This window comes from Tiliqua scincoides, chromosome 1 (assembly GCF_035046505.1).
Source record: "Tiliqua scincoides isolate rTilSci1 chromosome 1, rTilSci1.hap2, whole genome shotgun sequence".
In the NCBI taxonomy this organism is placed as follows: Eukaryota; Metazoa; Chordata; class Lepidosauria; order Squamata; family Scincidae; genus Tiliqua; species Tiliqua scincoides.
Genome location: NC_089821.1, coordinates 247,742,228 through 247,765,095, shown reverse-complemented (window position 1 = coordinate 247,765,095; position 22,868 = coordinate 247,742,228). Strand labels below are relative to the sequence as shown.

At 42.0% G+C, this 22,868-nt stretch overlaps 1 protein-coding gene across 3 annotated transcripts in view; it reads left to right on the top strand.

The window, feature by feature from the left end:
* COQ8A (coenzyme Q8A) overlaps positions 1-22,868 on the top strand; it is a 72,375-nt gene that overhangs the window by 15,587 nt on the left and 33,920 nt on the right. For all 3 annotated transcript variants that reach the window (XM_066618683.1, XM_066618684.1, XM_066618685.1), the window contains exons 2-5: positions 6,491-6,677; positions 9,743-10,153; positions 13,359-13,425; positions 22,582-22,656. In XM_066618683.1, coding sequence (XP_066474780.1) covers positions 6,501-6,677; positions 9,743-10,153; positions 13,359-13,425; positions 22,582-22,656 — 730 coding nt within the window. In that variant the 5' untranslated portion in view covers positions 6,491-6,500. The remainder of the gene's footprint in view (positions 1-6,490; positions 6,678-9,742; positions 10,154-13,358; positions 13,426-22,581; positions 22,657-22,868) is intronic.

The following is a 22,868-nucleotide window of genomic DNA, read 5'->3' as shown; positions in this document are numbered from 1 at the left end:
GCTTTTGTGAGCCCTGTTTATTGAGGCCTGAGGAGCCTCAGTACGTTTGTTGCTTTAAAGCAGTGATTTTCAAGCTTTTTCATCTCGCAGTACACTGGCAAGGCACTAAAATGGTCAAGGCACACCATCAGCTTTTTGACAATTGACAAGGCATGCTGTGCTGTCAGTGGGGGCTCACATCCCCTAATGGTCCTATTGATAAATGACCCTCTCCCAAATTCCCGTGGCACACCTGGGGACCATTCGCAGCACACCAGTGTGCCACGGCACAGTGGTTGAAAATGGCTGCTTTAAAGTGTATTTCCCACACACCCCTTTTCTTGCCTACCCCTATATGCTCATGCACATCATGCACTTCTCTGTATCTCCTTGGCTTTCAAGCATGGAAGTCTTAGTAGGGTGCAGTATACCACAAGTTTGGTGGTTGGTATGAATCAAAGCTTTCCCTGCTGTATTTCTTGATCCTATCCTGCAGGGCTTCAGTAGAGTTTGAAAATCAAGGCAATGCAGGAAGGAGAGATTGTCTGCTGCCATGGTGTTTGATTTAAAAAAATAAAAATTTTTGTTGAAAGCCTGGTATTGGTCCAAGACCTGTTGTTTTAATCCTGTCCCGTTATCTGCATTTGATAAAAGTTGAGCCAAGGGAATCATTTCAGCATTGCTTTAAGATGTAAGATGATAAACAGCCCAAATATGTAGGGGAGGGGGGAAAAGGGCAGTCTGTGCTCCCAAACAAAACTGGCCAGTGAACTCAGATGGGTGGGAGGAGGCAGCAGTCTTTCTGATGCTATAATCAGGTCCGGTTTGTCATCAGAGCACTCTGTGGAGAATTAACTAATCATCTCATGCCCACATGGAGACTGACTTGCCAAAAACTCTTCATGGGTCCGAGAGATGCTGGAAGAAACTGATAAGCATTTTTTCATGGGTCTACATGGATTGGTTTAGGGAATAAAGAACCCTAAATGTTGCATGTTGTCCTGTCCTTCTTCCAAGCAAAGCCAGGAATCCATATAATTATGGTCCTGCCATGTACTGCTGACTGCTTTACAATCAATCCCCTTAGCATGCTGTTTCTTGAGAAGCCCAGCTTTCACTTAAAGCCAGCTCCAGCCCTCATGGCAATGTGCACACTTGAGTAACGACTCATGCCAGGATCGGAGTTTGGCCCTGAGCGTGCATTGACTCTTCATTTCTTGAATCCAGGGTTGTAATTGGTAGTACCTTATAAATCTTATTGGTGTTTCTCCTTTAGCAGCTGGCTTCTTTTTATGTATTCCGCTATAACTTTTCAGGGCCACAGAATTACTGACAACTTGGGTGAGCTTGAAGGTTCAGTCTTGTTTTTCTGACTATTTCATTCATTCTTTTTCCACAAGTGGTCATAGGCCATGGTTTCTTCCAGTGGGACTTCATGGGAAGTTTGCCAGGCAAGAGCCCAGTCTAGTATCTGCTTTGCAGTGAAGTTTAACAAAAGGGAACTGGTCCTGTTTCTTCATCAATTGTATTGAGCCATAGAGAGTAAAGTGTGTGTTGGGCAATAGGTTTTCCACTTATTTCCTTTTTTTGCTTATCCGTTAACTTTTATTTTGGAAAATTGTTTTTCGAAAGCTAGAACTCTTTGGCTCCTCTCTCTTGTGCTTAGCTTCCTGATTTTGTTATGCTGAGCAGAGTGAGGTTGGCACAATCTCTTGTATGAAGCTACCTGCCGCTGACAGAGGCTATTACTCTGTCTAGCCCAGTAGGGTTAACTCAGTACTGTCAGAAGTTGCTCTCCAGAGTCCCTGGGAGAGAAGTCTTCCCTACCCACTGCTAGTCCATATACAGGGCCACCTGATGCTAGTTGCATCCGTGGCAGATTAAGAGTGGTCTGAGGGGACAGTGGATTTGGGGTGCCTTTCATCCTGAATCTTCTGCCACCTCCTCCCTCCAATCTGCTCTTAATGCAAGCTGCTGTGACCTGCTGCTTGCTTGCTTGAGTGAAAAGTAAATCATTCCACTCCTTGCTGTGCTCCTTGTGCACTACTATAACACTTAGAAGTGTGGGACTTCAGGGTTTCACTGTAGCATGCGAGGAGCATGGTAAGAGTTTTGGGTTTTGGGTTTTTTGTTTAGCGAAGAGGTGGTGGACATTAAGCAGCATTCCAGGTCATTCTGCCCTGTTCCCACACCTGCTGTTTGAGAGCCTGAAGATGTAAGGGGGTTGATCCTGAACTTTCTGGGTACCAGGCATGTATTTAACTGCTGCGCTATAGACATTCGCCATGTTCCTTCTTGGCAAAGGTGGGATGTATATCTGCTCTTAAGTTATCCATACTGAAGAAGCTGAACATGACAGAAATTTTAGTTTGACAGTAATGAGTTTGTCCCTCTTGAAGAGCAGGAGAGTCCCTTATGAGTTTGTCCCTCTTGAAGAGCAGGACTTGCCCATGATACATGTCACCTTTGTCATAATGCATACTTTGGCCCTCAGTCATCATGAAATATGTGCATTTTTGTCTTCACTTCAGTTTTCACAACTCATGAAACTATGCATAATCAAAACTGCATGCTTGAGCTCTTGAAAAGCTGTTTGCTGCTAGCGAGTTTGCATGCCCAAATCTGCTATTCTGTTCTTTGCATGCACATCTGCATGTATTTGATTAACCCAAAAAGTTATGCAGGGCACTAAAACACTATCCCTTTTTACCTGGAAATCCTGTCGAGCTGGTCTGTGGCTCTGGAGATTTCCTCAGGTGTTGCTTGCACATAGTACTAAATAAACCATAGAAATATCAGACTGGGTTCACACTTCTTGGCACATTGTATTTTATATATAGGATTTCAATTTTCTCAAGGGATAGTTTGAAATATTTCTGCTCTAAAAATCCTTCCTGGCAATATATGTACCACCATCTTGAATTAATTTTGTGCTGAGATATTAAACACGTTGGCACTTTTAAAACACAAGATTCTTGTGTTTGTGGTGTCCGAAGCTCTTGACAAGATGTTGGCCTTTGTTCTGACAAAGGATTTGCTCTCCACAGATTTTTATATATTTCTAGAAGGACACTTTGATTTGAAATAGAGGCTAATTCCTTGAAGTTTTCCCTTTACAGGGCTGTTTGTCATTTGAACATTCCCTAGGTAAAAGATACTATCTTACCCTGGGGCACCAGTTGTATATGGATGAGTGGATAGGCCTAATGAGGACTTTGCTAATTAGTTGTGGTGTCTGCTAGCACAGGTACAATTTCAATTTCAACAGCTGTCCACTGTTGCTAAACTATTTCAGCTAGGACAGAGGTGTCAAACATAAGGCCCGGGGTCTGGTTGCGGCCCCTGTAAGCTTTTTATCCGGCCCTCAGGCTCTCAGCTGCTGAGTAGTGTTGAGGTGTTACTTCTGAAAAGCAGCCTACATGAAAATTGGTCACCCCCATATCTTGAAATATGATCAACATTTGGTATTTTCTCTTCTGTCATTTGCAGTTAATGAGTTTTTTGTGAGAACAAAGTGCTGATTTTTGGCCATCAGCTGCTTATTGATGTCACTTTCTGCCTAATGACATCACTTCCGGCCCTCAGCAGGTGCCTTGAATGCTAATTTTGGCACTCTGTATAAAACGAGTTTGACACCCCTGAGCTAGGAGAAACATCGACATTCTCACGGGACCTTTACAGGTCTGTTTTATAAAACAAATGATGCAGAAATTGGGAACTGCCCTTGTTTGCAGGAATTCTGCTTCATTTGACTGCTGTGTGTGTGTTAGGCTGCCTTGAGATGGTTGCTAAATCTTTTCTCTTCAAGAAAGCCTTTTCCATTTTGGCAGAATGAAGTTGCTTTGGTTTATTTGTATGGCTGCGGAATAGATTACAACAAATCAACCTATTAACATGAACAATTATTTAGTGTATGTATGTGTCAATAGTGGAAGACCAAAAAATGAAACTGCATGCTCGGTTACCTGGAGAACTGTCAAAACTCTGGCTGTTCCCAGATTAGGGTGTAGCTGATGTTCCAGTGATGTAGTATTGACTTTCCACAAGGCTGGTGCAGTGTGAATTCACTTCAAAAGGGTTCAGGCTGTAGATTGAATTCTTGCCAACTACTTTAATAGTTAGTCTACTGTAACACTTGGACTTCCTTTTTCTCCAGTGGATCAACATGGCTATTAAACAAACACAAATAAATAACAACCAAAAACAATAATTAAGACATGAGAACAACCATAGCTCAGTAGTGTACCTCGTTGCATGCAAAGGGCCCCAGGTAGGGAGAGGGAGAGAACGAACGACCCATGAGTCTGAAACCCCTAAGAGAGATGGACCAATTGTCCACTGTACCAGGAAACTTATGTATTCTATTCGGTTTTGCCTTCTGGTTCGCAGGGCTGGTGGTCTGTTAGGACTGATACATAGAGCAGTCAGCTGCCTATGGTAGTGAGGCCTCTGCATGGGTTTCTGAGTGCTACTATAGGGGTAGTGATGTGGGTCATCTGGAAAATTTTGAATTGAAAACTTCCAGAAAATTTCCTGATGCCCTAAATGACGCATGTTTGTTTGTGTATTTAGTAAACAAATTTTAGAAAATTTGTTTAGAAAAAGGGCTCCATGTTAATTTTATGATCCACTAGTATCTGAACTCAACTATTTGATTAAGAAAAAATGTAAATCTTGTGTTCATTCAAAGCTATTGCAATCCATAAATTTTTTTCCTTTTGTGACTTTATGATAATGGTACCCCACAGTAGATTAGATTTTTTAGTGCTTTTGATTACTTTGAAGTGATCATAATATTACCTAATCAGAAAAAAACTGATCTTATGCATACACTTCCAACATTCTTAGTTCATGATTAGAAATGAGAGACTTTTCTGTGCATTTGCTGAAACAAGTATGACTCACAGTTTTGATTTTCTTTCACTTGCTGTAGAAGATTGGAATAACAATTTTAGCTTTGACTGTACAGGTCTTGTCAAAATCTATGGGGCAAACTTGTAACTTCATTTTTTGATTAGGATTATGTATATTGTCCTTTTCCTCCTTAACAATCAAAACACATGTACACTCTTGTACACTTCTTAGAAAAGGTTGACAGGAGAACATTAGTTACAACTTTGAAATTGTCTTATACTGCATTGGCAGTGGCATCCATTCATTGTTTTATGAAACAATGCATCCTTAGAAATGGAATCTTTTCTTCCTCTCCACCACCCCTGAAAAATGAGGCACTGGAAAATGTTCCTCCCCACTTCCCTATGTGTGGGTCCATAGCAGTTCCCTTGTGTCACTTAAAACGGCAACAGACAAACAAGCAACGAAGGAGAACAAAAGTTTCTTTTCAGTAGAAAATAGCTGAGCACAGTGTGTCCTGGTTGGACGGAGGTGCCACTTCTCATTGTGCACAGCATTGCTAATTAACCTCTAATGAAGGATCAAAAGGCTTCTGAATGCTAATCTTGCTTGCAAAACAACGTTATAGGTTTCAAGATAAAATCAGTTAAAGTTTTTTAAAAAAGATATCCTTTATCAAATGTAACCTGGTCTCTCTCAAAATGTTGTGGTCAGGAAGAGGTTTTGCGCTACTGAGATTTTTTTCTGTATCTCTCCTTACCCACCTGAAATCCTCTGAGGTGTTCAAGTGGCTCACCTGGGATCCAGAGACCTGCATAGATGAGTCCTACTGCACTTTCTGCCCTTTAGCTGCACGGCAAACTCTTGTGTTGTCTAAGATGGATTCTGATATGCCCCTAATTTTCATAAGTGGTGTGCAGCACATGGAGCTGCTGTTTGATGCATTTATTTATTTTATTTATTACATTTTTATCCTGCCTTTCTTCCTGAAGGGCATCCAAGATGCCCAAAACCCTCTTGAGCCCATGGAACTTCCTGCAGATTCCTGCAAATCACTGGCTAGCATATTGTGTGGGGACAGTATTTTGCTCAGCACAGTTTCTCTCTTCTTCTTTTAGCTAGGAACTATGGGATAGTTAGGTATTTGCCTAAGTTTTTGATTTCTGTACTTCAGGCTAAGAGGAAAATATTCTTCTGTGTCAGATTGGCTAATAACTCTTGAATTCATGGCTTGTTTATCATGGATAAACATTGCCTGGATGTAAACTTTGTGGTCCCTCCCATGCTTTCTGGTGGCAATGAACAGAGTATTGCAGGTACAGTACTTTTGTCAGGCGAGTTGGCAGAATCATACAACAGCATTTCAGGCCTTGAAAGTTGGGCTTTGATAGTTGTTTGTATGACTTTGATAGGGAAATAGGAAGACAAACCTGTGTACCTGGAATGCTTTGTTTGTCTGCTTTTGCAAGGTAAAGTAACTGGTTGCTTTTCAACAAGTTTTGCTGCATACAACTCAAAGCTTTAGGAAACTGTCTGTTCAGTAAGTTGGTCAAAGCACTTAAGTGGGTAGCCGGATTTGGGGTGGGGTCAACTCTCAAAAAGTATCTGAAAATAGCCTATACTGCTATACTGTGTGACTGTTGACTTTGTGTTTCAGCGCTGGAGCCATGGCAGCTGATGCCATCATGGTGATGCGAGGGCTGGCAAAGCTCAGCAAGGCTGTCCTAGAAACACAGGCAGGACAGATCCGGCAGGTACTCCTAGGTGGTGATACAGTAACAGTTGCCCGAAGCTTTCAGACTGCTGCTGAAGAACAATTCAGTGCTGCCATGGGAAAAATGCAGGTAAGATCATGCAAGGGGAATGCTGTGTTACCCCAAGTCATGTACTTGTTGGCATTATTCCTGGTTTTTTGAACATGAAAGGCATTTAAGACTACGAGTGCATCATGTGGTAGCCATCAACTTGTGTGTGTGTGTGTGTGTTTGTGTGTGTCCCCTGTCCTGAGGATGCTGAAGAAAATATGCACACACATACCCCTCCCCCACTTTTGTAGGCAAAGTCATGTGAAATTCAGGTAGTAGGCCATTGAAAGGTTTCTAAGTATTATGGGCGCAGTGGACTGTCCGTAACTCATATTGGACCAGTTTGAATGATACTTTAATCATCCAATGTACCCCATGTGTTAAAAGTCATGGATGCATAGCATAACCCCCTCCTTCCCAGTAGATCTTCCTAATTGTATGTGTGTTTATGCGTGTGAGTTCATCCAAACTATTTCCCATGTGTTCTCCTAAAAGTAGGTTTAGCACTGTGTGTAGGAGAATAGTTTAGGTGAATTATGTCCCCCATGTGATTAGGGATACTTACCAGGGAAGTGAGGATAGGTGGCCAGGGTGTGCACTACAAGTGTACTTGCCTTCAGATGTGTGTGGCGGGTCAGATAATAAACGTATCCTCCAAACTGACTCATTGTTTTGATAGGGGAATGAGAAATCTTTCTTTTCCTGAATAATAAAACAAAGGCCTGTGCTGTGTTTGCTGTTTGATAGTGAAAAGCATTTAGGTTAAATTCTCCTGTGCCTTGAACCATACAGAATCTGGGTTGCTTTATTGTTATGGGTTGTTTTTTTCCGGTACACATGCTGCTCTCCATCACTTATTCAGCAATCCCAGAGGCCATTTCCAGCAAAACCCTGGAATCAGGTGGGGCAAAGACCTGTTTTAAAGTTTTTCACTGGCACATATCTAAGCATCTTGCTGAAAATTGATGTGGCCTCTTTTCTAGTAATTCCTGGGGCCTTCTTGGTGAGGCTCACTTATCTCACTGAGAGTCACCCCATTTAGGTCTACCTTTCCACCTGCCTAACTACATTCTTATAATGTTCTTAGAATGCAGTGAAGTTTCTGCAGAACTTTCATGATGCCTTCCAACATTTATTCTATTGCCTTACGTGTAATAGAATATTTATACATTCCCAGCTTCAAATGTTTTCATCTAGGCATGAAGTACCCAAAAGATGTGTAGGACAAATGGGGGAGATGATGATCACACCTAGTCAAATTAAAGGGTTTGGCTTCTACCCATTGGGTTCAGCACATCTGCAGACCATCTTCATAAGATGCTGGGTGAGGATGGTGTCATTTTAGAGCGAAGGGGGCAAACATTTTGGCAGGAAGGCCATTTCATCTCTCTGACACTGTAGGGGCCAGGAAGAAAATTTACATTTCAAATTTGAATAAATTTAAATTTACGTACATTAATACATTAGAGACAAAACTTATATGATGAATGGATTTTACTGAGCTTATTTATAATGCACATGAGAACTATAATACAGGCGTGTAGAACTGCATGAGAACTATGAACTGTTCACCATACAGCTCTTGCGCAGTGTAAACATACAAACCTAGTCAGAAACACATGGAGACATAAGTTGTTTGGGCGGGGGTTGGGGATTTAAATAATGCCCAGGGAAAAGCAGAAAACACATGGAGAATTGATACACTTGGGACAATTATGGATGTGTTTTTGCCAGACAGTCCAGAGACTCATTGGAGACCGGGGGCTTCCTGTGAGCTGAACTGGTCTGAGGGCTGCAGATGGGCCCTGCGGTCCAGGGTTTGTCCACCCATTTTAAAGGAAGGAAAGCTTTCTGTTGGTTGTTCTTGACTATTTATCTTTATATCTTGTCCCTCTCAGCTCCCCCTGTTCAGAATGTTATTTGAACACATTAGCTAACATGTACTTGCTATCTGGATTCTTTTTAAAATGTTGTTTTTCATTAGTTTATATCCCACATGCTCAACCTGAAGACTTTTAAGTCACACTGCAATGAATGTAGATTACTTAACTTCATTCTAGCAACACTCCATTGGCCAAAACATTCCATTCCGGAAGCTCATAAGAGGTGCTGCTTCGAGAGTTGGTGTGTTCTAAAGAGAGGTGCATATAAAAAACTGTCCAACAACGATTTATAGAAGGGCCCTCAAAAGGCAGGGAGAGATTGTAACACTTCTAGAAAAATCTGATGAAGAGCCTCTTTGTGTCCCCCCCGCCCCCAATTGCCTTTAATTACTAATTTCTATGCAGAAAACCTTAAGGTTTTCTGGCCAGTTATTGGAATCCTTTTGGCTTAAAATTCATTGTATTGGATTGCTATATACTAGATATTAGAGGTTTGTGAGGTCTTCTTGCACGTTTGCTGCCTAAAAAACTGTAGTGTATGTTTCCTACTAGGGGTAAGGGAGGGAAGCATTTTACAGTAAATGACTCTTTGTTCCTTACTCCTCCTGCCAACTTTGCAGCATTTCCCAAACTAATTTTTATTAACATTGGAAGCAAGAGTTTCCATTGTGTACCATCATGGTAAAATCAGCTAGGAGGTGTGTTTTTCTTTTTCTGTACAGAAAATTATAAAAGTACCTGCCTCCATAATAGGAAGGGCTAGAACGAAATTTACTTCTGCCAAATGGAATAAGTAATTAGCATGCTGGAAAAATCTGCTATTGTGACTCTTAAAGTATTTGCAGTGTAGAATCTAGATATTGGGTTTAACATGATGATCTTATTCATAACTGCAACCCCCTCCCCTCCCAAATCCTTCTAGCCTGCATTGGAATCTTTGTCCTGTGTTTGTCCCAAGCCTTTGACACAGTTGGAAAACACTGGATAATGTTTCCAGTGATCACAGAGTGGACTCACTGTCACCCTGCATTATGGTTCCCATCCTGCCATCTTTGACCTTTTTCAACTGCAATTATAGGCAAAATATGTTTAAGTTGTACAAAATCCAAAATTGTGGTTACAGTATTGTGGTGGTAAGTTTTTGTGAGCAGCAGAGAGAAACATTAGATCTTGCATGTTTTGTTTTTGGAGAGAGAAAAACATTCAGTGTTTCATTTCTAGGAATTTGGCAAACAGCAGGAGAACTTGAAAGATCTTGGCAAGGACTTTGGAAGAGATTTCTCAGAATCAGAGTTTGGTGGTGCTGCGAAGGACTTCTCTGCTCCTCCTCAAGACCAACCTCACAAACCTGGTGGTGCAGAGGGCCCATCCTACTCTTATGTTGCTGACGGACCTTTTCCACATAGTGGTGAGAGTGGAGACTCCAGTTCTAGGCAGAGCCCCATCTCTGCCAAAGTGAATGCAAAGCTCTTTGGAGGCTTTAGGGACCCTTGGAACCCTTTTGCTGCTGGCTCTGGACAAAGCCGGGCTTTTCACCAAGATCATTCCTCTGTTGGTGGACTAACAGCTGAAGATATCGACAAAGCCAGGCAAGCCAAAGCGGATCCGCAGCACAAACCACACAAGCAAATGGTATGGAGAATGTTTATAAGAAACCTCAAGGATCAGGGTTGCTTTTGTGAGGGCCACCGTTTTTATTTCCAGGTGCCCCATCTAACTCCAATCATTGATCATAACTGATTGTAATTTGTTGGTGTGTAGATAATGTTGAGAGTGTGATTGCTATCAGTTTTTTTTTTAAAATGTGTTTTATGCCATTTCCTAACTGCCACTGATCGCTGTTGTGTTGGGGTCAGTTGGCCATTTGTTTAGGGGTGTGTTTGTGTCAAAATGCTTCCCTAGAAATAGATGGATGCTTTTAAATTTTTAACAGGTGTTCACCTTCCCTTTGCTAGTCATTTGATATACTGGCAAATGCTTTAGATGCTTAAGAAGGTATACTTGTTGTTGTCCTTGAGTCTCTGAAGCTGAGATCCAGAACAGGTGCAGATATCTGCAGGTTTGCTTGATTCAGCAAGCAATCATCTTCCCCTAACTCCCATGGAGGGCACTTTTATCTACTAGGAGCTGTGTAATCTCTTAAAGCAGAAAATTGTAGCTTAGAATCAAAACACTGGAGCGAACTATGTGATGCTAGTCTCCTAAGGCTGCAATCTTATCCATGCTTACCTGGGAGTAAGCCCCGTTGGCTATAATGGTACTTAATTCTGAGTGCATAGGATAGGGCTCTAAATCAGACAATTAGTCTTCTAAGCAAGGTGCATAACTAAATAGGTATCTCTGTTAAATTTAGACTTCAGACCCCCTTAATGTCTTATGTCAAGATGTATTTTCCTTTCTCATTTTCTTCTCTATAATTGGAATCCAAAGAACCATGCAACTGATTCTCCACAATGCGTTTGCTTTGGGCTTGTGTGTATAGAGTGCCACATGGTACAAAAGGAATTTGTGATGTATGGCATAAAGGCCTACTTGTAAAAGAAAAATAAATGGAGTTATGCCTGAGCCTAAATGGAATCCTCACCCAGGCGTCTAACCAGTAACAGCATATAACAACCATAAAAAAGATCTCTTGCTAGCCATCGAAGCCAGACAGAATTAAGTAACCAGAGCATCATAGGAAATGATTCAGGATGTGTGTTTTTCTGCAGTCTTAAAAAAACTCAGTGATCAGCAATACCTAGAAAAGTTGAATTATTGAGGCTGCATATATTATGCAAATAAGGAATGTTTGTATATTTGCATACTTTCTGCAACTGTGCAGAAATCATATCCTCTCCCTTTATCCCTCTTCTTCCTCAGTTTCGATGACTTGCTTACTTTCTGTCAAGCTCATGTTCCTAACCAGGAAACTGGGAAGTCCTTAAATTTAAACCTGAAGTTTGAGGGTTGCTTAATTTTTTTGCCCTGGTTAACAAATGTAGTGCTTATGCAGTTCTGTTCTACTAAAGGGCCTTGGCGCTTGTGTGTGCAAAAATTCCTACGTTGCCCTGTAGTGACCTTCTGTGTGCAAAATGGGTGTTGTAATGGCGTCTATCAGAAGCAGCAAGATACTCATTTATGTGAACACTTGGATGCTCAAGACTTATTAATGATATGAATAATTATCCTTCTTTGCCCCTCTTTGTGTGATGAGTAGAATTGTGTGCATTCCTTCCTCAAGCACAACTTTTTGCTAATCATGTGGGACAACAAACCTGCCCCCCCACGAAATCTACGTGCTAGCTTAAACTGAACCACATGATGTATCTGCTAAAGTAGTATTGGAATAACATGTGAGAGGGCAATTCAGACACCCTCCCATGATTAGCCAGAAAGCAAAAGCATGTTTTTGGGATGTGAGAAGGTCATCTAGTCTAATCCTGTGCTCAGAACAGATGACAACACAGGTGTCTACAGAAACCCTGACAAAATGGCCATTCAGCCTCTGAAAAAGTGAAGGGGAGCTCACTGTATGAAGCAGCCTGGATAGTTCTTACAGTTAGCAAATTCTTCCTTGTGTCTAGTCTAAATCTGCTTCCTTGGTGGTTTCAATCCGCTGGTTCTAGTCCTGCTCTTGTGAACCACAGATTGCCAGATTTCTCAGGAGACAGATGAGGTGATCTGGTACTCCCATCTCTTTAAGAACTTGCCACAATTTGTTGTGATCCATGCAGTCAAAGCCTTTAGCATAGTCAATGAAGCAGAAGTAGATTTTTTTCTGGAACTCGATTTCTCTGTAATCTAGCGCAGGGGTGCCCAAACCCTGTCCCTGGGACCACATGTGGCCCTCGAGGCCTCTCAATGTGGCCCTCAGGGAGCCCCCAGTCTCCAATGAGCCTCTGGCCCTCCAGAGATTTGTTGGAGCCCGCACTGGCCCGACACAACTGCTCTCAGCGTGAGGGCAACTGTTTGACCTCTCACGTAGGCTGTGGGATGAGAGCTTCCTCCACTACTTGCTGTTTCATGTCTGTGATGGAGTAGCGGCAGCAAAGGAAAGGCCAACCTTGCTTTGTGCAAGGCCTTTTATAGGCCTTGAGCTGTTGCAAGACCTTCATTCATTCATGTAAATTAATCTTTAATATATTTAGTTATGTAAACTTATGTAAATTTATTCAAATTTTATTTATTTATTCAAATTTGCCCCCAACACAGTGTCAGAGAGATGATGTGGCCCTCCTGCCAAAAAGTTTGAACACCCCTGATCTAGCAAATCTTGGCAATTTGATCTCTAGTTCCTCTACCTCTTCGAAAACCAGCTTGTACTTCTGGTATTTCTCAGTCCACATACTGCTTGAAGCCTAGCTTGTAGGATTTTGAGCATAACCTTGCTAGCATATGAAATAAGCGCAACTGCGCGGTGGTTTGAACTTTCTTTGGCATTGTCTGTCTTTGGGATTGGAACATAAACTAATCTTTTCCAATCCTGAGGCCACTGTTGAGTTTGCCAAATTGGCTGGCAGATTGAGTTCAGCACTTAATGCTGTAGCAGTGATGCAGTAGCAGTGGAGTTGTTTAATGTGTATTTTTTCCTGTTTGCACATTCAAACACTAATTTTGAAAGCTCATCACTTTTCTAACACAGCATTTGTGGTTAACCTGTTTCAATCCATCTCCTTGGGTTGCAAATGTTGCATTCTTGCAGCACCAATCCTGTGTGTGTCTACTCAGAAGTAAGTCCATCTGAGGTCAGTGGGACTTGCTTTCAGGTAAAGGTATACAAGACTGTAATCTTAGTGCACGTGTTATCAGAATTGTCATTCATGTTAATGGTTTGTTTTCTCCTAAATTTCTGCAGCTCAGTGAACGTGCTCGAGAGCGAAAAGTACCAGTTACTCGAATTGGGAGACTTGCAAATTTTGGAGGTGAGTATTTTTAATGAACTGTGAAGCCAAGTAGCGGGGTTAAAAAAGATACTCATAAGAAGCTGAAAACCAGCCTCTGCAGAACACTCACTTTTCTGTGAAGTAACTTCTTTTTCACCCTAAGTTTAGGATGCTAAACTGTGCATATCAACTGAAAAGAAGACATTTAAAGGCTTATTTTTAGTAATACCCCTCTGTTTTAAACTCATTCAGTGCTGCACAGCAGGTGGCATGCTTGGTTTTTCAAAAATGTTATCAGGCCCCAGACCTGCAAATTTGTACAGGAGGGAAAATTCAACCTGGTGTGGTTCCCCATCATTTTGGCTCTAGGAAGAGGAAGTGTGATTCTGGTGACATTTTGTTTTTTGCACAGCTCTTCAAGGCACAGTTCCACCCTTCGGAACTAAACCCAGTAACCCTCTGTACACCTCTTTGGGGCCTCCTTCCTCAAATGTTTTTGTGTTTTGGATCTTGCAGCAGGATAGAGAAATGCCACCTTCCCTTTGGTCTTCTGGTGTGGGTGGTGTGCAGAGAGCAACATGTGGCATAGTTAAAAGAGAAGCCTTTGCCGTTTTGTGACCTTCCCTATTTATAGCTGGAGTTGGCTCCTGTCCTACGTATTCATTTCTTCAAGATGAGATATACTTCTATATAATGTTTGAACATTTCTGTTTGTATAGCAAAGTCGTTAGGAACTTGGCTCCCACTAGGCCAGTTATCCTTGGACTGCATCGTGTACATTAGCCCTGGAAGTAGATGCAAAGTTAAAAACCAAAGTAAACATTTTCTGAGTCAGTGGGCAAAATAACTAAATATGCCTTTTTATTTTGCCTTGTGTATGTGTACATAAGCCCTCTTTCTTCTATTACTTGGGACTTTTTGTATGCTTGCTTGAACACATGAGCTGAAGTCATTAGGCCTGTGAAGATGTTAATCTGTGCAGATTAAAATCATGTGAGAGAGGGACCTTGACAACATGCTGGTGAGTCCTGCCACCATAACAGGCACATTCACAACATCCCACACAAACATTTGTTTCCTCCTTTCTCTTTATTGGTGAGTAATGAAAATAACAATGCAAGGACAATGGAAACAAAAGTCCCCACAAAGATGAGACTAATGTCTGTGAAACATTGGAAATATAGGTTTTGTTGAGGAAACAGATTGTTCCTGTGGCCAAAAGAAATGGGAGCCGTGTGAAACCTTAACAATGAGCACCTCTATTGTGGCATAAGTTTTTTTTCCGAGCTAGAGGTGATGTGTCAAGTGTGGAAGCAATTGTTCAAGAACACTCTTGAGTTCTTTATACTGGTCCCAGCGCTAAGCGTGGTCTGCTTGAGGTTCCGGGATATAAAACTTTGTGCTAAGGTCTATTCTCCAAGGCTTAAATTGGTGAAGACAAAGACCATTACGTGTTTTGTTGCTCTCTTCCCTTTTTGAACTCTAAAGGAGATGGCATTGAAAGAATAGTTGACAGCTGAGTAATGGGGGTAAGTGGGAGTATTTGTGGCCATTTTGTCACAATGCATTATTTTTTTTAGATTCAGATGCAAAGAGAGGCATTAGAGAATCCAGTGCACATGATCCAAAAAATTACTCTCCATTTCTGGAGTCCCATTCCCTTCCTGTCTCCATTGCAACCATTTCGTTTAGGTACGAGACCTCTACTCCTTTTATAGCCTTCCTCTTCCCATAAAGGTGATCCGCATGAATTGAAATGAAAAACCATTTCTTTATGTACTTGGAACTGCTACTGCTTTTGAAATTGATCTGGCATCGCTCATATATAAGTCTAGAACATGAATTTTAATAAATTTTTGTAGCCTTGGGTTGGGTTTGATCATTATATAATAGATGTTGAGGTTAAGGAATGCTAAGGGCTTGGTCTGGCGTTCAGTGCCTGAGTGATTGAGGCATCTGAGATGCTTCTCACTCCGAGTTGTACTTGGAGAACAAAGTAAATTCCTGGGTTCATGTTTCAAACTATATCCCAAAGTGTCTTCATGATTCTGGAGTTTCAGCTTTTTCCTTCAGAACATCCTTCCTGTCTAACCATTAAATTGAAGAAGGCTGCTGTTGTGTTCTCTCTATGGGCAGGCAACAGCACATTTTGAGAGTGAGTTGGGGCCATGGTCCGAAATGGGCCAAAAATGTGCAAGGGCCAGGATGTGATGCTGAACAGGTCAGGCTGAGGAATGGCCTTCAACGGTGCTGTCCTGGCTGAGTTTGGCTCAGGAGGGGGAGGCACTATGATCCCTTTCAAGCTTGGCATGGAAGCATACAGGCAGTTTCAGTGCTTAAACTTGCTTGTTTTGTCCTGATCAATTTTCCCTTTTTACTCTGAGCAGCTGTTCGCTGAGGCTTTCTTTCTCCACAGAAGCAGCAACAGGCTTCTCTTAAAATAGTTTTCTCTCACTCCCCACGTCATATTGTCGCTTTTCTACAGTCTCATGTATTTTTTTAAAAAAGAGCACCTGACTTTTTGCACAAGGTGGGTTATAAAAAAATTTAAAGTAAAACTTATTGATAGGCTGATGTTGGCAGTATAATAGTAAAGACCTAAGTAAATATAAAACCAAGTTTCACTTAAAACAGAAGAGAATAAAACAATCTTCACTTGGTACTTAAAAGAGTAATGAAGGTGCCAGGTGTAAGTTGGAAGAGGGTATTCCGCAGTTGCTTCCTATTTGATTTTTGAGATGAAGGCGCCTGTTGCAGGGCCTCTACTTGTATTCCCAGCTTTTATAACCTTGGACAAGTGTAACCATAGCTCAGTTGTACAGCACCTGTATGGCATATAGAAGGTCCTGGCTTCAGTCCCCTCCATCTCCCAAGTAGGGCTGGGGATATTGTTGCCTATGGGATAGCAAAGGATTGAAATAAAATAAGTAAACAATCTGCTCTGCATTGTTACTTGTTTGTGTATATAATGTGAACTATGCATCCTAGTGTAGACATAACGTTTCTCTCTCTCTTAAGTATGCACCATACGTTCTTTGTGCTGTCCCTTTTTCAACATTGACAGTGGTGCAGTGTTGGATGTTAACCAGGATTTTCAGAACACTTCAAGCCATGGTTAACTTTAACCTGGCTTCAGATGTCACAGTTTACTGTGGTTAATGCTTAAAAGGGATGGACAGAAGGAAGCCTGTGGGCATTACTGATCTCGTTTCTTAAGAAATTAGGATATGTTACATCTGCATTGGACTGAATGTTGCCTGCCATTAATTTAGATTATTGGCTTTTATTTCTAATTTAATCATATGTGTTTTTGTTCTGGCTCCTTCCTGCCATCATCTGCTATAACTCCCATTTTAAGTTTGAATGTTTTGGCTCTTGCATATGAATCACAAAATCCAGCAATTCATAATGCAGAGTTTGGTTGCCTTGGTGTAATTAACATGAGAGCATAAGAACATAAGAAGAGCCCTGCTGGATCAGGCCAAAGGCACATCTAGTCCAGCTTCCTGTATCTCACAGTGGCCCACCAAATACTTCAAGGAGCATAAAAGACAGCAAGATGCAACCTGCTACCTGGTGCCCTCTCCTGCATCTGGCAGAAGGTGTTCTGCTTCTAAAATCAGGAGCTTGCACATACCTATCATGACTTGTAACCCATAATGGACTTTTCCTCCAGAAATTTGTCCCATCCCCTCTTAAAGGCAAAATACCATCACTACTTCCTGTGGTAAGGACTTCCACGTATTAATTACACACTGGGTAAAGAAATATTTTCTTGTCTTTCCTAACTCTCCCAACACTCAATTTGAGTGGATGTCCCCTGGTTCTGGTGTTATGTGAGAGTGTAAAGAGCATCTCTCTATCCACTCTGTCCATCCCCTGCATAATTTTGTATGTCTCAACCATGTCCCACCTCAGGTGCCTCTTTTCAAGATGGAAGAACCCCAAATGCTGTAACCTTTCCTTGTAAGGGAGGAGCCCCCAGCCCAGTAATCATTTTAGTTGCTCTCTTCTGTACTTTTTCCATTTCCATTATATCCTTTTTGAGATGTGGCGACCAGAACTGGACACAATACTCCAGGTGTGGCCTTACCATTTGATTTGTACGTTGTCATAATATTAGCTGTTTTGTTTTCAGTACCTTTTCTAATGATCCCAAGCATAGAATTGGCCTTCTTTACCACCGCCACACATTGGGTCGACACTTTCATCGAGGTATCCACCAGTATGCCCAATTTCTCTCCTGATCCATCAGGATCAGAACCCATTAGCCTATATCTAAAGTTTTGATTCTTTGCCCCAATGTGCGTGACTTTACATTTACTTACATTGAAACTCATCTGCCATTTTGCTGCCCATTCTCCTAGTTTGGAGAGATCCTTCTGGAGTTCTTCACAATCTCTTCTGGTCTCTGAAAAGTTTTGTGTCATCAGCAACCTCTCTGCTCAACCCTGTCTCCTAGTCATTTACAAACAGGTTGAACAGCACTGGTCACAGGGCAGATCCTTAGGGGACACTGCTTTTCACCTCTCTCTGTTGTGAAAATTTCCTATTGACACCCACTCTCTGCTTCCTGGTTCTCAACCAATTCCTAATCCATGAGAAGACCTGCCCTTTAATTCTCTGACTGTGGAGTTTCCTCAGCAGCCTTTGGTGAAGGACTTTATCATATTTTCAGCCTTCTGAAAGTCCAGATATATAATTTCCACAGGTTGTCCTGCATCCAAATGCCTGTTGACCTTTTCAAAGAATTCTAAAAGGTTCGTGAGGCAAAACTTACCCTTACAGAAGCCATGCTGATTCTCCCTTAGCAAGGCTTGTTCGTCTATGTGTTTTAAGATTTTATCTTTGATGAGGCATTCCATCATCTTACCCAGAACAGACATTAGGCTGACTGGCCTATTCTTTCCTGGTTCCTCTCCTTCCCTTTTTAATAACCAGTGTGATATTTGCTATCTTCCTATCCTCTGGCACTGTTGCTGTTTTAAGGAACATATTTTAGTCAAGAGATTAGCTTCTTCATTCTTCAGTTCCCTAATAATTCTTGCGTGGATTCCATCAGGGCCTGATGACTTGCTGATTTTTGATTTGTCAATTAGGTCTTAAAGGTCTTCTTTTTTTAACCTCTGTCTGACTTTTCCTTAATCAAGAGGGGCTGTTTGGGCAGCAGTATCTGCCCGAGGTCTTCTGCCATAAAGACAGATGCAAAGAACTAATTTAATTTCTTTGCCATCTCCAAGTGGCCTTTTATCTCCCCTTTCCCCTCCCTCACCATCCAGAGGGCCAACTGCTTCTCTGGCAGGTTTCCTGCTTCTATCATATTTGAAGAAGCTTTTATTATTCCCCTTAATATTGCTGGCCATGCGTTCCTCAAAGTCTTTCTTGGCCTCCCTTATCACCCTCTTACATTTCATTTGCCACAGTTTGTTCCTTTTTATTCTCCTCATTCAGGCAAGACTTCCATTTATGGAAGGAAGCTTCCTTGTGCTTTACAGCCTCTCTAACTTGGCTCGTTAGTCATGCTGCCATCCTCCTAGACTTAGTCCAACCCTTCCTCCTTTGTGGTATACACTTCCGCTGGGCCTCTATTACCATTGTTTTAAACAACTTCCACGCACTCTGGAGAGATTGAACCCTCTTTACCTTCCCTTTCAACTTATCTCTAACTAGCTTCCTCATTTGAGGAAAGTCAGCCTTTTGGAAGTCAAGAGTTTTTGTGTCAGAATTAGAATTACAGGTGGGGTCTCAGTATTCATGGATTAGCTATCAGCAGATCTGGCTCAACGTGGGTTCCCTGGACCTTCATTGAGCCAGCTTAGGCACAACCTGAAACCTCCATGGGCGACCGGAGCCTCTTCTGAGACCCATGGTGTATTTGAACTGGAGGACTTCCCCAACCTTATAAAGGCCTTATATGACCTTTAAACATCACTTCCGGTTTTTCGCACAAAACCGGAAGTGACCTTCTAAGATCCCCCAGAGCCAGCATAACTCTGGTCACCTTTGGAAGTCTTAAAGGGTGCCAAATGGTGGATTTTTATCCATGGTTTTTTGGTATCTGTGGGTGGTCCCGTAATGGATCTCCCGCAAGTACGAAGGTACCACCTGAACTATTACTCTTAGCACTGCAGATGCACAGTGTGGGATATGGGGTGGATGGAACTTGCATGCATTTTGAAGTGAGTGCATGTAAAGCCATTTTATTGAAACTTGTCTAGAATAAGCTGTGCAGCATGAGAGATTAGAGGATTTCCTCTTCAACTGTTAAAAATCTGTGAAGAAGAAAGGATTTTGTTGTTGTTTTGGAAGGAAACTCTGCGCCTGCATGTATCAGGGATGTGGAAGTGCCTATAGAGTTCAGCAAGGTCATTATGTAATTGTTTGATTTACTACAGTTAATAGGTTCTCATGCAAGCCTTATTGGGGTCAAACCAGCAGTTGTGTTTCACTTGTCCCTCCACATAGTCTTGGTATTAATTTTTGTACATTTTGTTATTAAAAATCTGTATATGCTGCTTTTATAGAGCAAAAATGGACTCTTGAGGCAGCTTACAAATATATTTAAAACATGCTTCCTCTTCCCTGAATTACTGGCTCAGGTTTTTAATAAATGCTCATTTTGTGTGCTTGTAGGGCTCCGTGTCCATTCTGATCAGTTCAAATACACCATCATGGTAGAGTGGCATAGGGCAGCAGCCAGGAAAAGAAACAATATAAGAATTCAGACCAATATGGCAAAGCCTCATACTGCCTAAGGAAAGCAAAATTTAAATTAAAAAAAACACCATAAGGAGAATATAAACTGTGCCTTTATCATTGTAGCATGTGGTCTGAGCTGTGACAAGTCTTCCCTGTAAGCTGTGTAGCCATGCATCTGTTATCAAATCCCTTTGCAGCTTCCCACTTGGTGCTCTGGAGCTCGATGATGGCAGTATTGCAGAGTGCTCCATAGCTGCCCCCACACAGCCATCATAGGGGTCTGCAGATAAAAATTAGAGGGGACTGTGACCCTGCTTGGGTGCATATTGACTCTGCAGAAAACCTTGCTGACTGGGCTATACACACAGAACGCAAGCAGCAGTACTCCTGACATGCATCCCAATATAATCTCTATGAGAATTCCTAAGGTAAAAGTTGCTCCCCAAGGGAAGTGGCCTTATCACAATACATGGCAATGAAAACAGTTTCGAAGGGGGTGTAGCAAAGTAATCCTGGCTGGTTAATCTTTAAAAGCTGCCGTTGGAAGTTGTTTATAGCATGTGCCTATCTCAACACTGGCTGTTTGGGTTCTAGAGGCTGGTTTTTGTGATTATTAAGGTGGAGATGTGGTGTGCAGGGGAGAGAGTACATGTTGTACACATCTCAAATCTTATCAGGGAAGAAAGGGTGTTGTAGAAAAGGATAAAAAGCCTGTGAAGTTACTGACTTGTTGGAACTGCCACCACAGTGTTACCTTCCCTCTCCTTAAGCTGCATGTCTCAATTTTATCATATCAGTACTGGGGTATTCTGCTTGAGACTTGAAGAGATGGGGAGAAGGCCGCCCAGCCTTCTTACAAAGACAGGAATCCCCATTGGGGTATCTGTCTGTCACTGTAAACTGCTAGTAAAAAGATGAAGGCTTGTTTGTCTGAAATATAATTCGGTTGAGGTTTTATAGCCTGCCCATCCTCTAAATTACAGCCCAAGGCGGCTAACAATATAAAAAAAAACACTTTGAAGTACCACTCATGAAATTACAGCTGAATATCCATTAGCAGAGAGATGTTTATTTGCTGAAAATATCTTGTAATGGAATTTTGACATGCCTCCCAGTCAGGGTAGGAATGGAGCCACAATTACTCCTTAAAGGCACAGGAATTTCAGACTTGCAAAACTGACTTGCAAAGCAAGCGTCAGTGAGATTGTATGTCTAATGAACCAAGTTTATTACAGCTTAGTTGTATGGTTCTGTCATAATCTTATATAAATGTTTCCTTTTTTGCAATGGTTTGACTGTGTTGATCCCCAATGTCCATAATGCTGAGTCCTCCTCTAGTTACGCTCCCAAATGGGTGCCCTAAATTCTAGATCTGTTCTATTCCTGGGTTTTCATTCTATAATACAGTGTAGTTGTTCTACTCTACATTGGATTATGCTGTTGAGTAGCTGTAAAGATCAGCCTGATCAGCCTGAAGAAAACATAGGTCATGGTTCAGGATGTGGACTCACCTCCCTGCATTACAATCAGCCTGCTTGGAGCGGCCCGCTTGGAGGCAGGCTGTGCAACATGGCCTTTCCCAGTTTGAAGAGACACTTGGCCAACAGTCTGAGGCTAAGAGGCAAAGAAGGAAGGCCCATAGCCAGGGAGACAGGCCAGGGACAGACTGCACTTGCTCCCAGTGTGGAAGGGATTGTCACTCCCGAATTGGCCTTTTCAGCCACACTAGACGCTGTTCCAGAACCACCTTTCAGAGCGCGATACCATAGTCTTTCGAGACTGAAGGTTGCCAACTATAAGCTGTAAAGAGAAAGTCTTGTCAAATCCTCTCCTGGGTTGTGTCCCTATTAGATGTGTCAAGGTACCAACACAGGGTGAAGTTGATGTGCTTCTTGACCTGTTCTAGACAAGCTCCTGTACCCACCTATCTTTGTCCTATGATGTGGCCAGTTAGGCTGTGATTTTGGTGGTGGGTGAAGGTGGGTGAAGGAGCCAATGGAGGAACAGGGTGGCAGTTGCAATGAGGCATCCATGGAACACTTTATAATATCTGTGCAGTCTCCAAGTAAGAAGCTAGTCACCTTGACTTGAAGAACTGTCCTACCTGCATTGGACAGAAGGCCCAGTGGCTAATACTGAAGACTACAGAGGAAGCGTCAAATACTCCCAACAGACGAGTGAACAATGTGCGGTCTGTGTTGCTCCTTTGGCTGGTGCTTGTTGTGGTTTCTGTTGCCTTTTTTCTATAAGCAGGAAGTATTTTGTTGGACAGTAGGGTCACCACAGTGGAGAAAAGTGGACACAGCATGCGGCTGACAACAGGCAAAGCTTTGCTAGTGACTCTTTCTCAGTGGACATATGAGGTCAATTTAAACAGCATAAACCAAATAACTACTTTGTAACCGCTGATTAATGCACAGATTGATGTAACTGCATACAGATGGCATTTTCTCCTCACATCTCTGCTTTCCCCCCCTCCTCTTTGTCTTTTTAAAGGGTTAGCTGTTGGCCTTGGCATCGGAGCGTTGGCAGAGGTTGCAAAGAAGAGCCTTCGATCTGAAGAGCGCAATGGTGAGTGTTCCTCTGCTTACTGTGTAAGACAAGTATCGGGCCGTCTCCTTGTTTTTGACAGTTTGCTCTGCAAGTGCATAGAAACTTAAACATTTTAAAGCTACAGGAGGTAAGACATGACACTACTGTTGCGGTTTGCTTTTTTCCCCTACCACTGGCATTCATTATTCATCTAAAGGTGTGTGGCTGCCTGCTTATTGCCACTGAGAGAG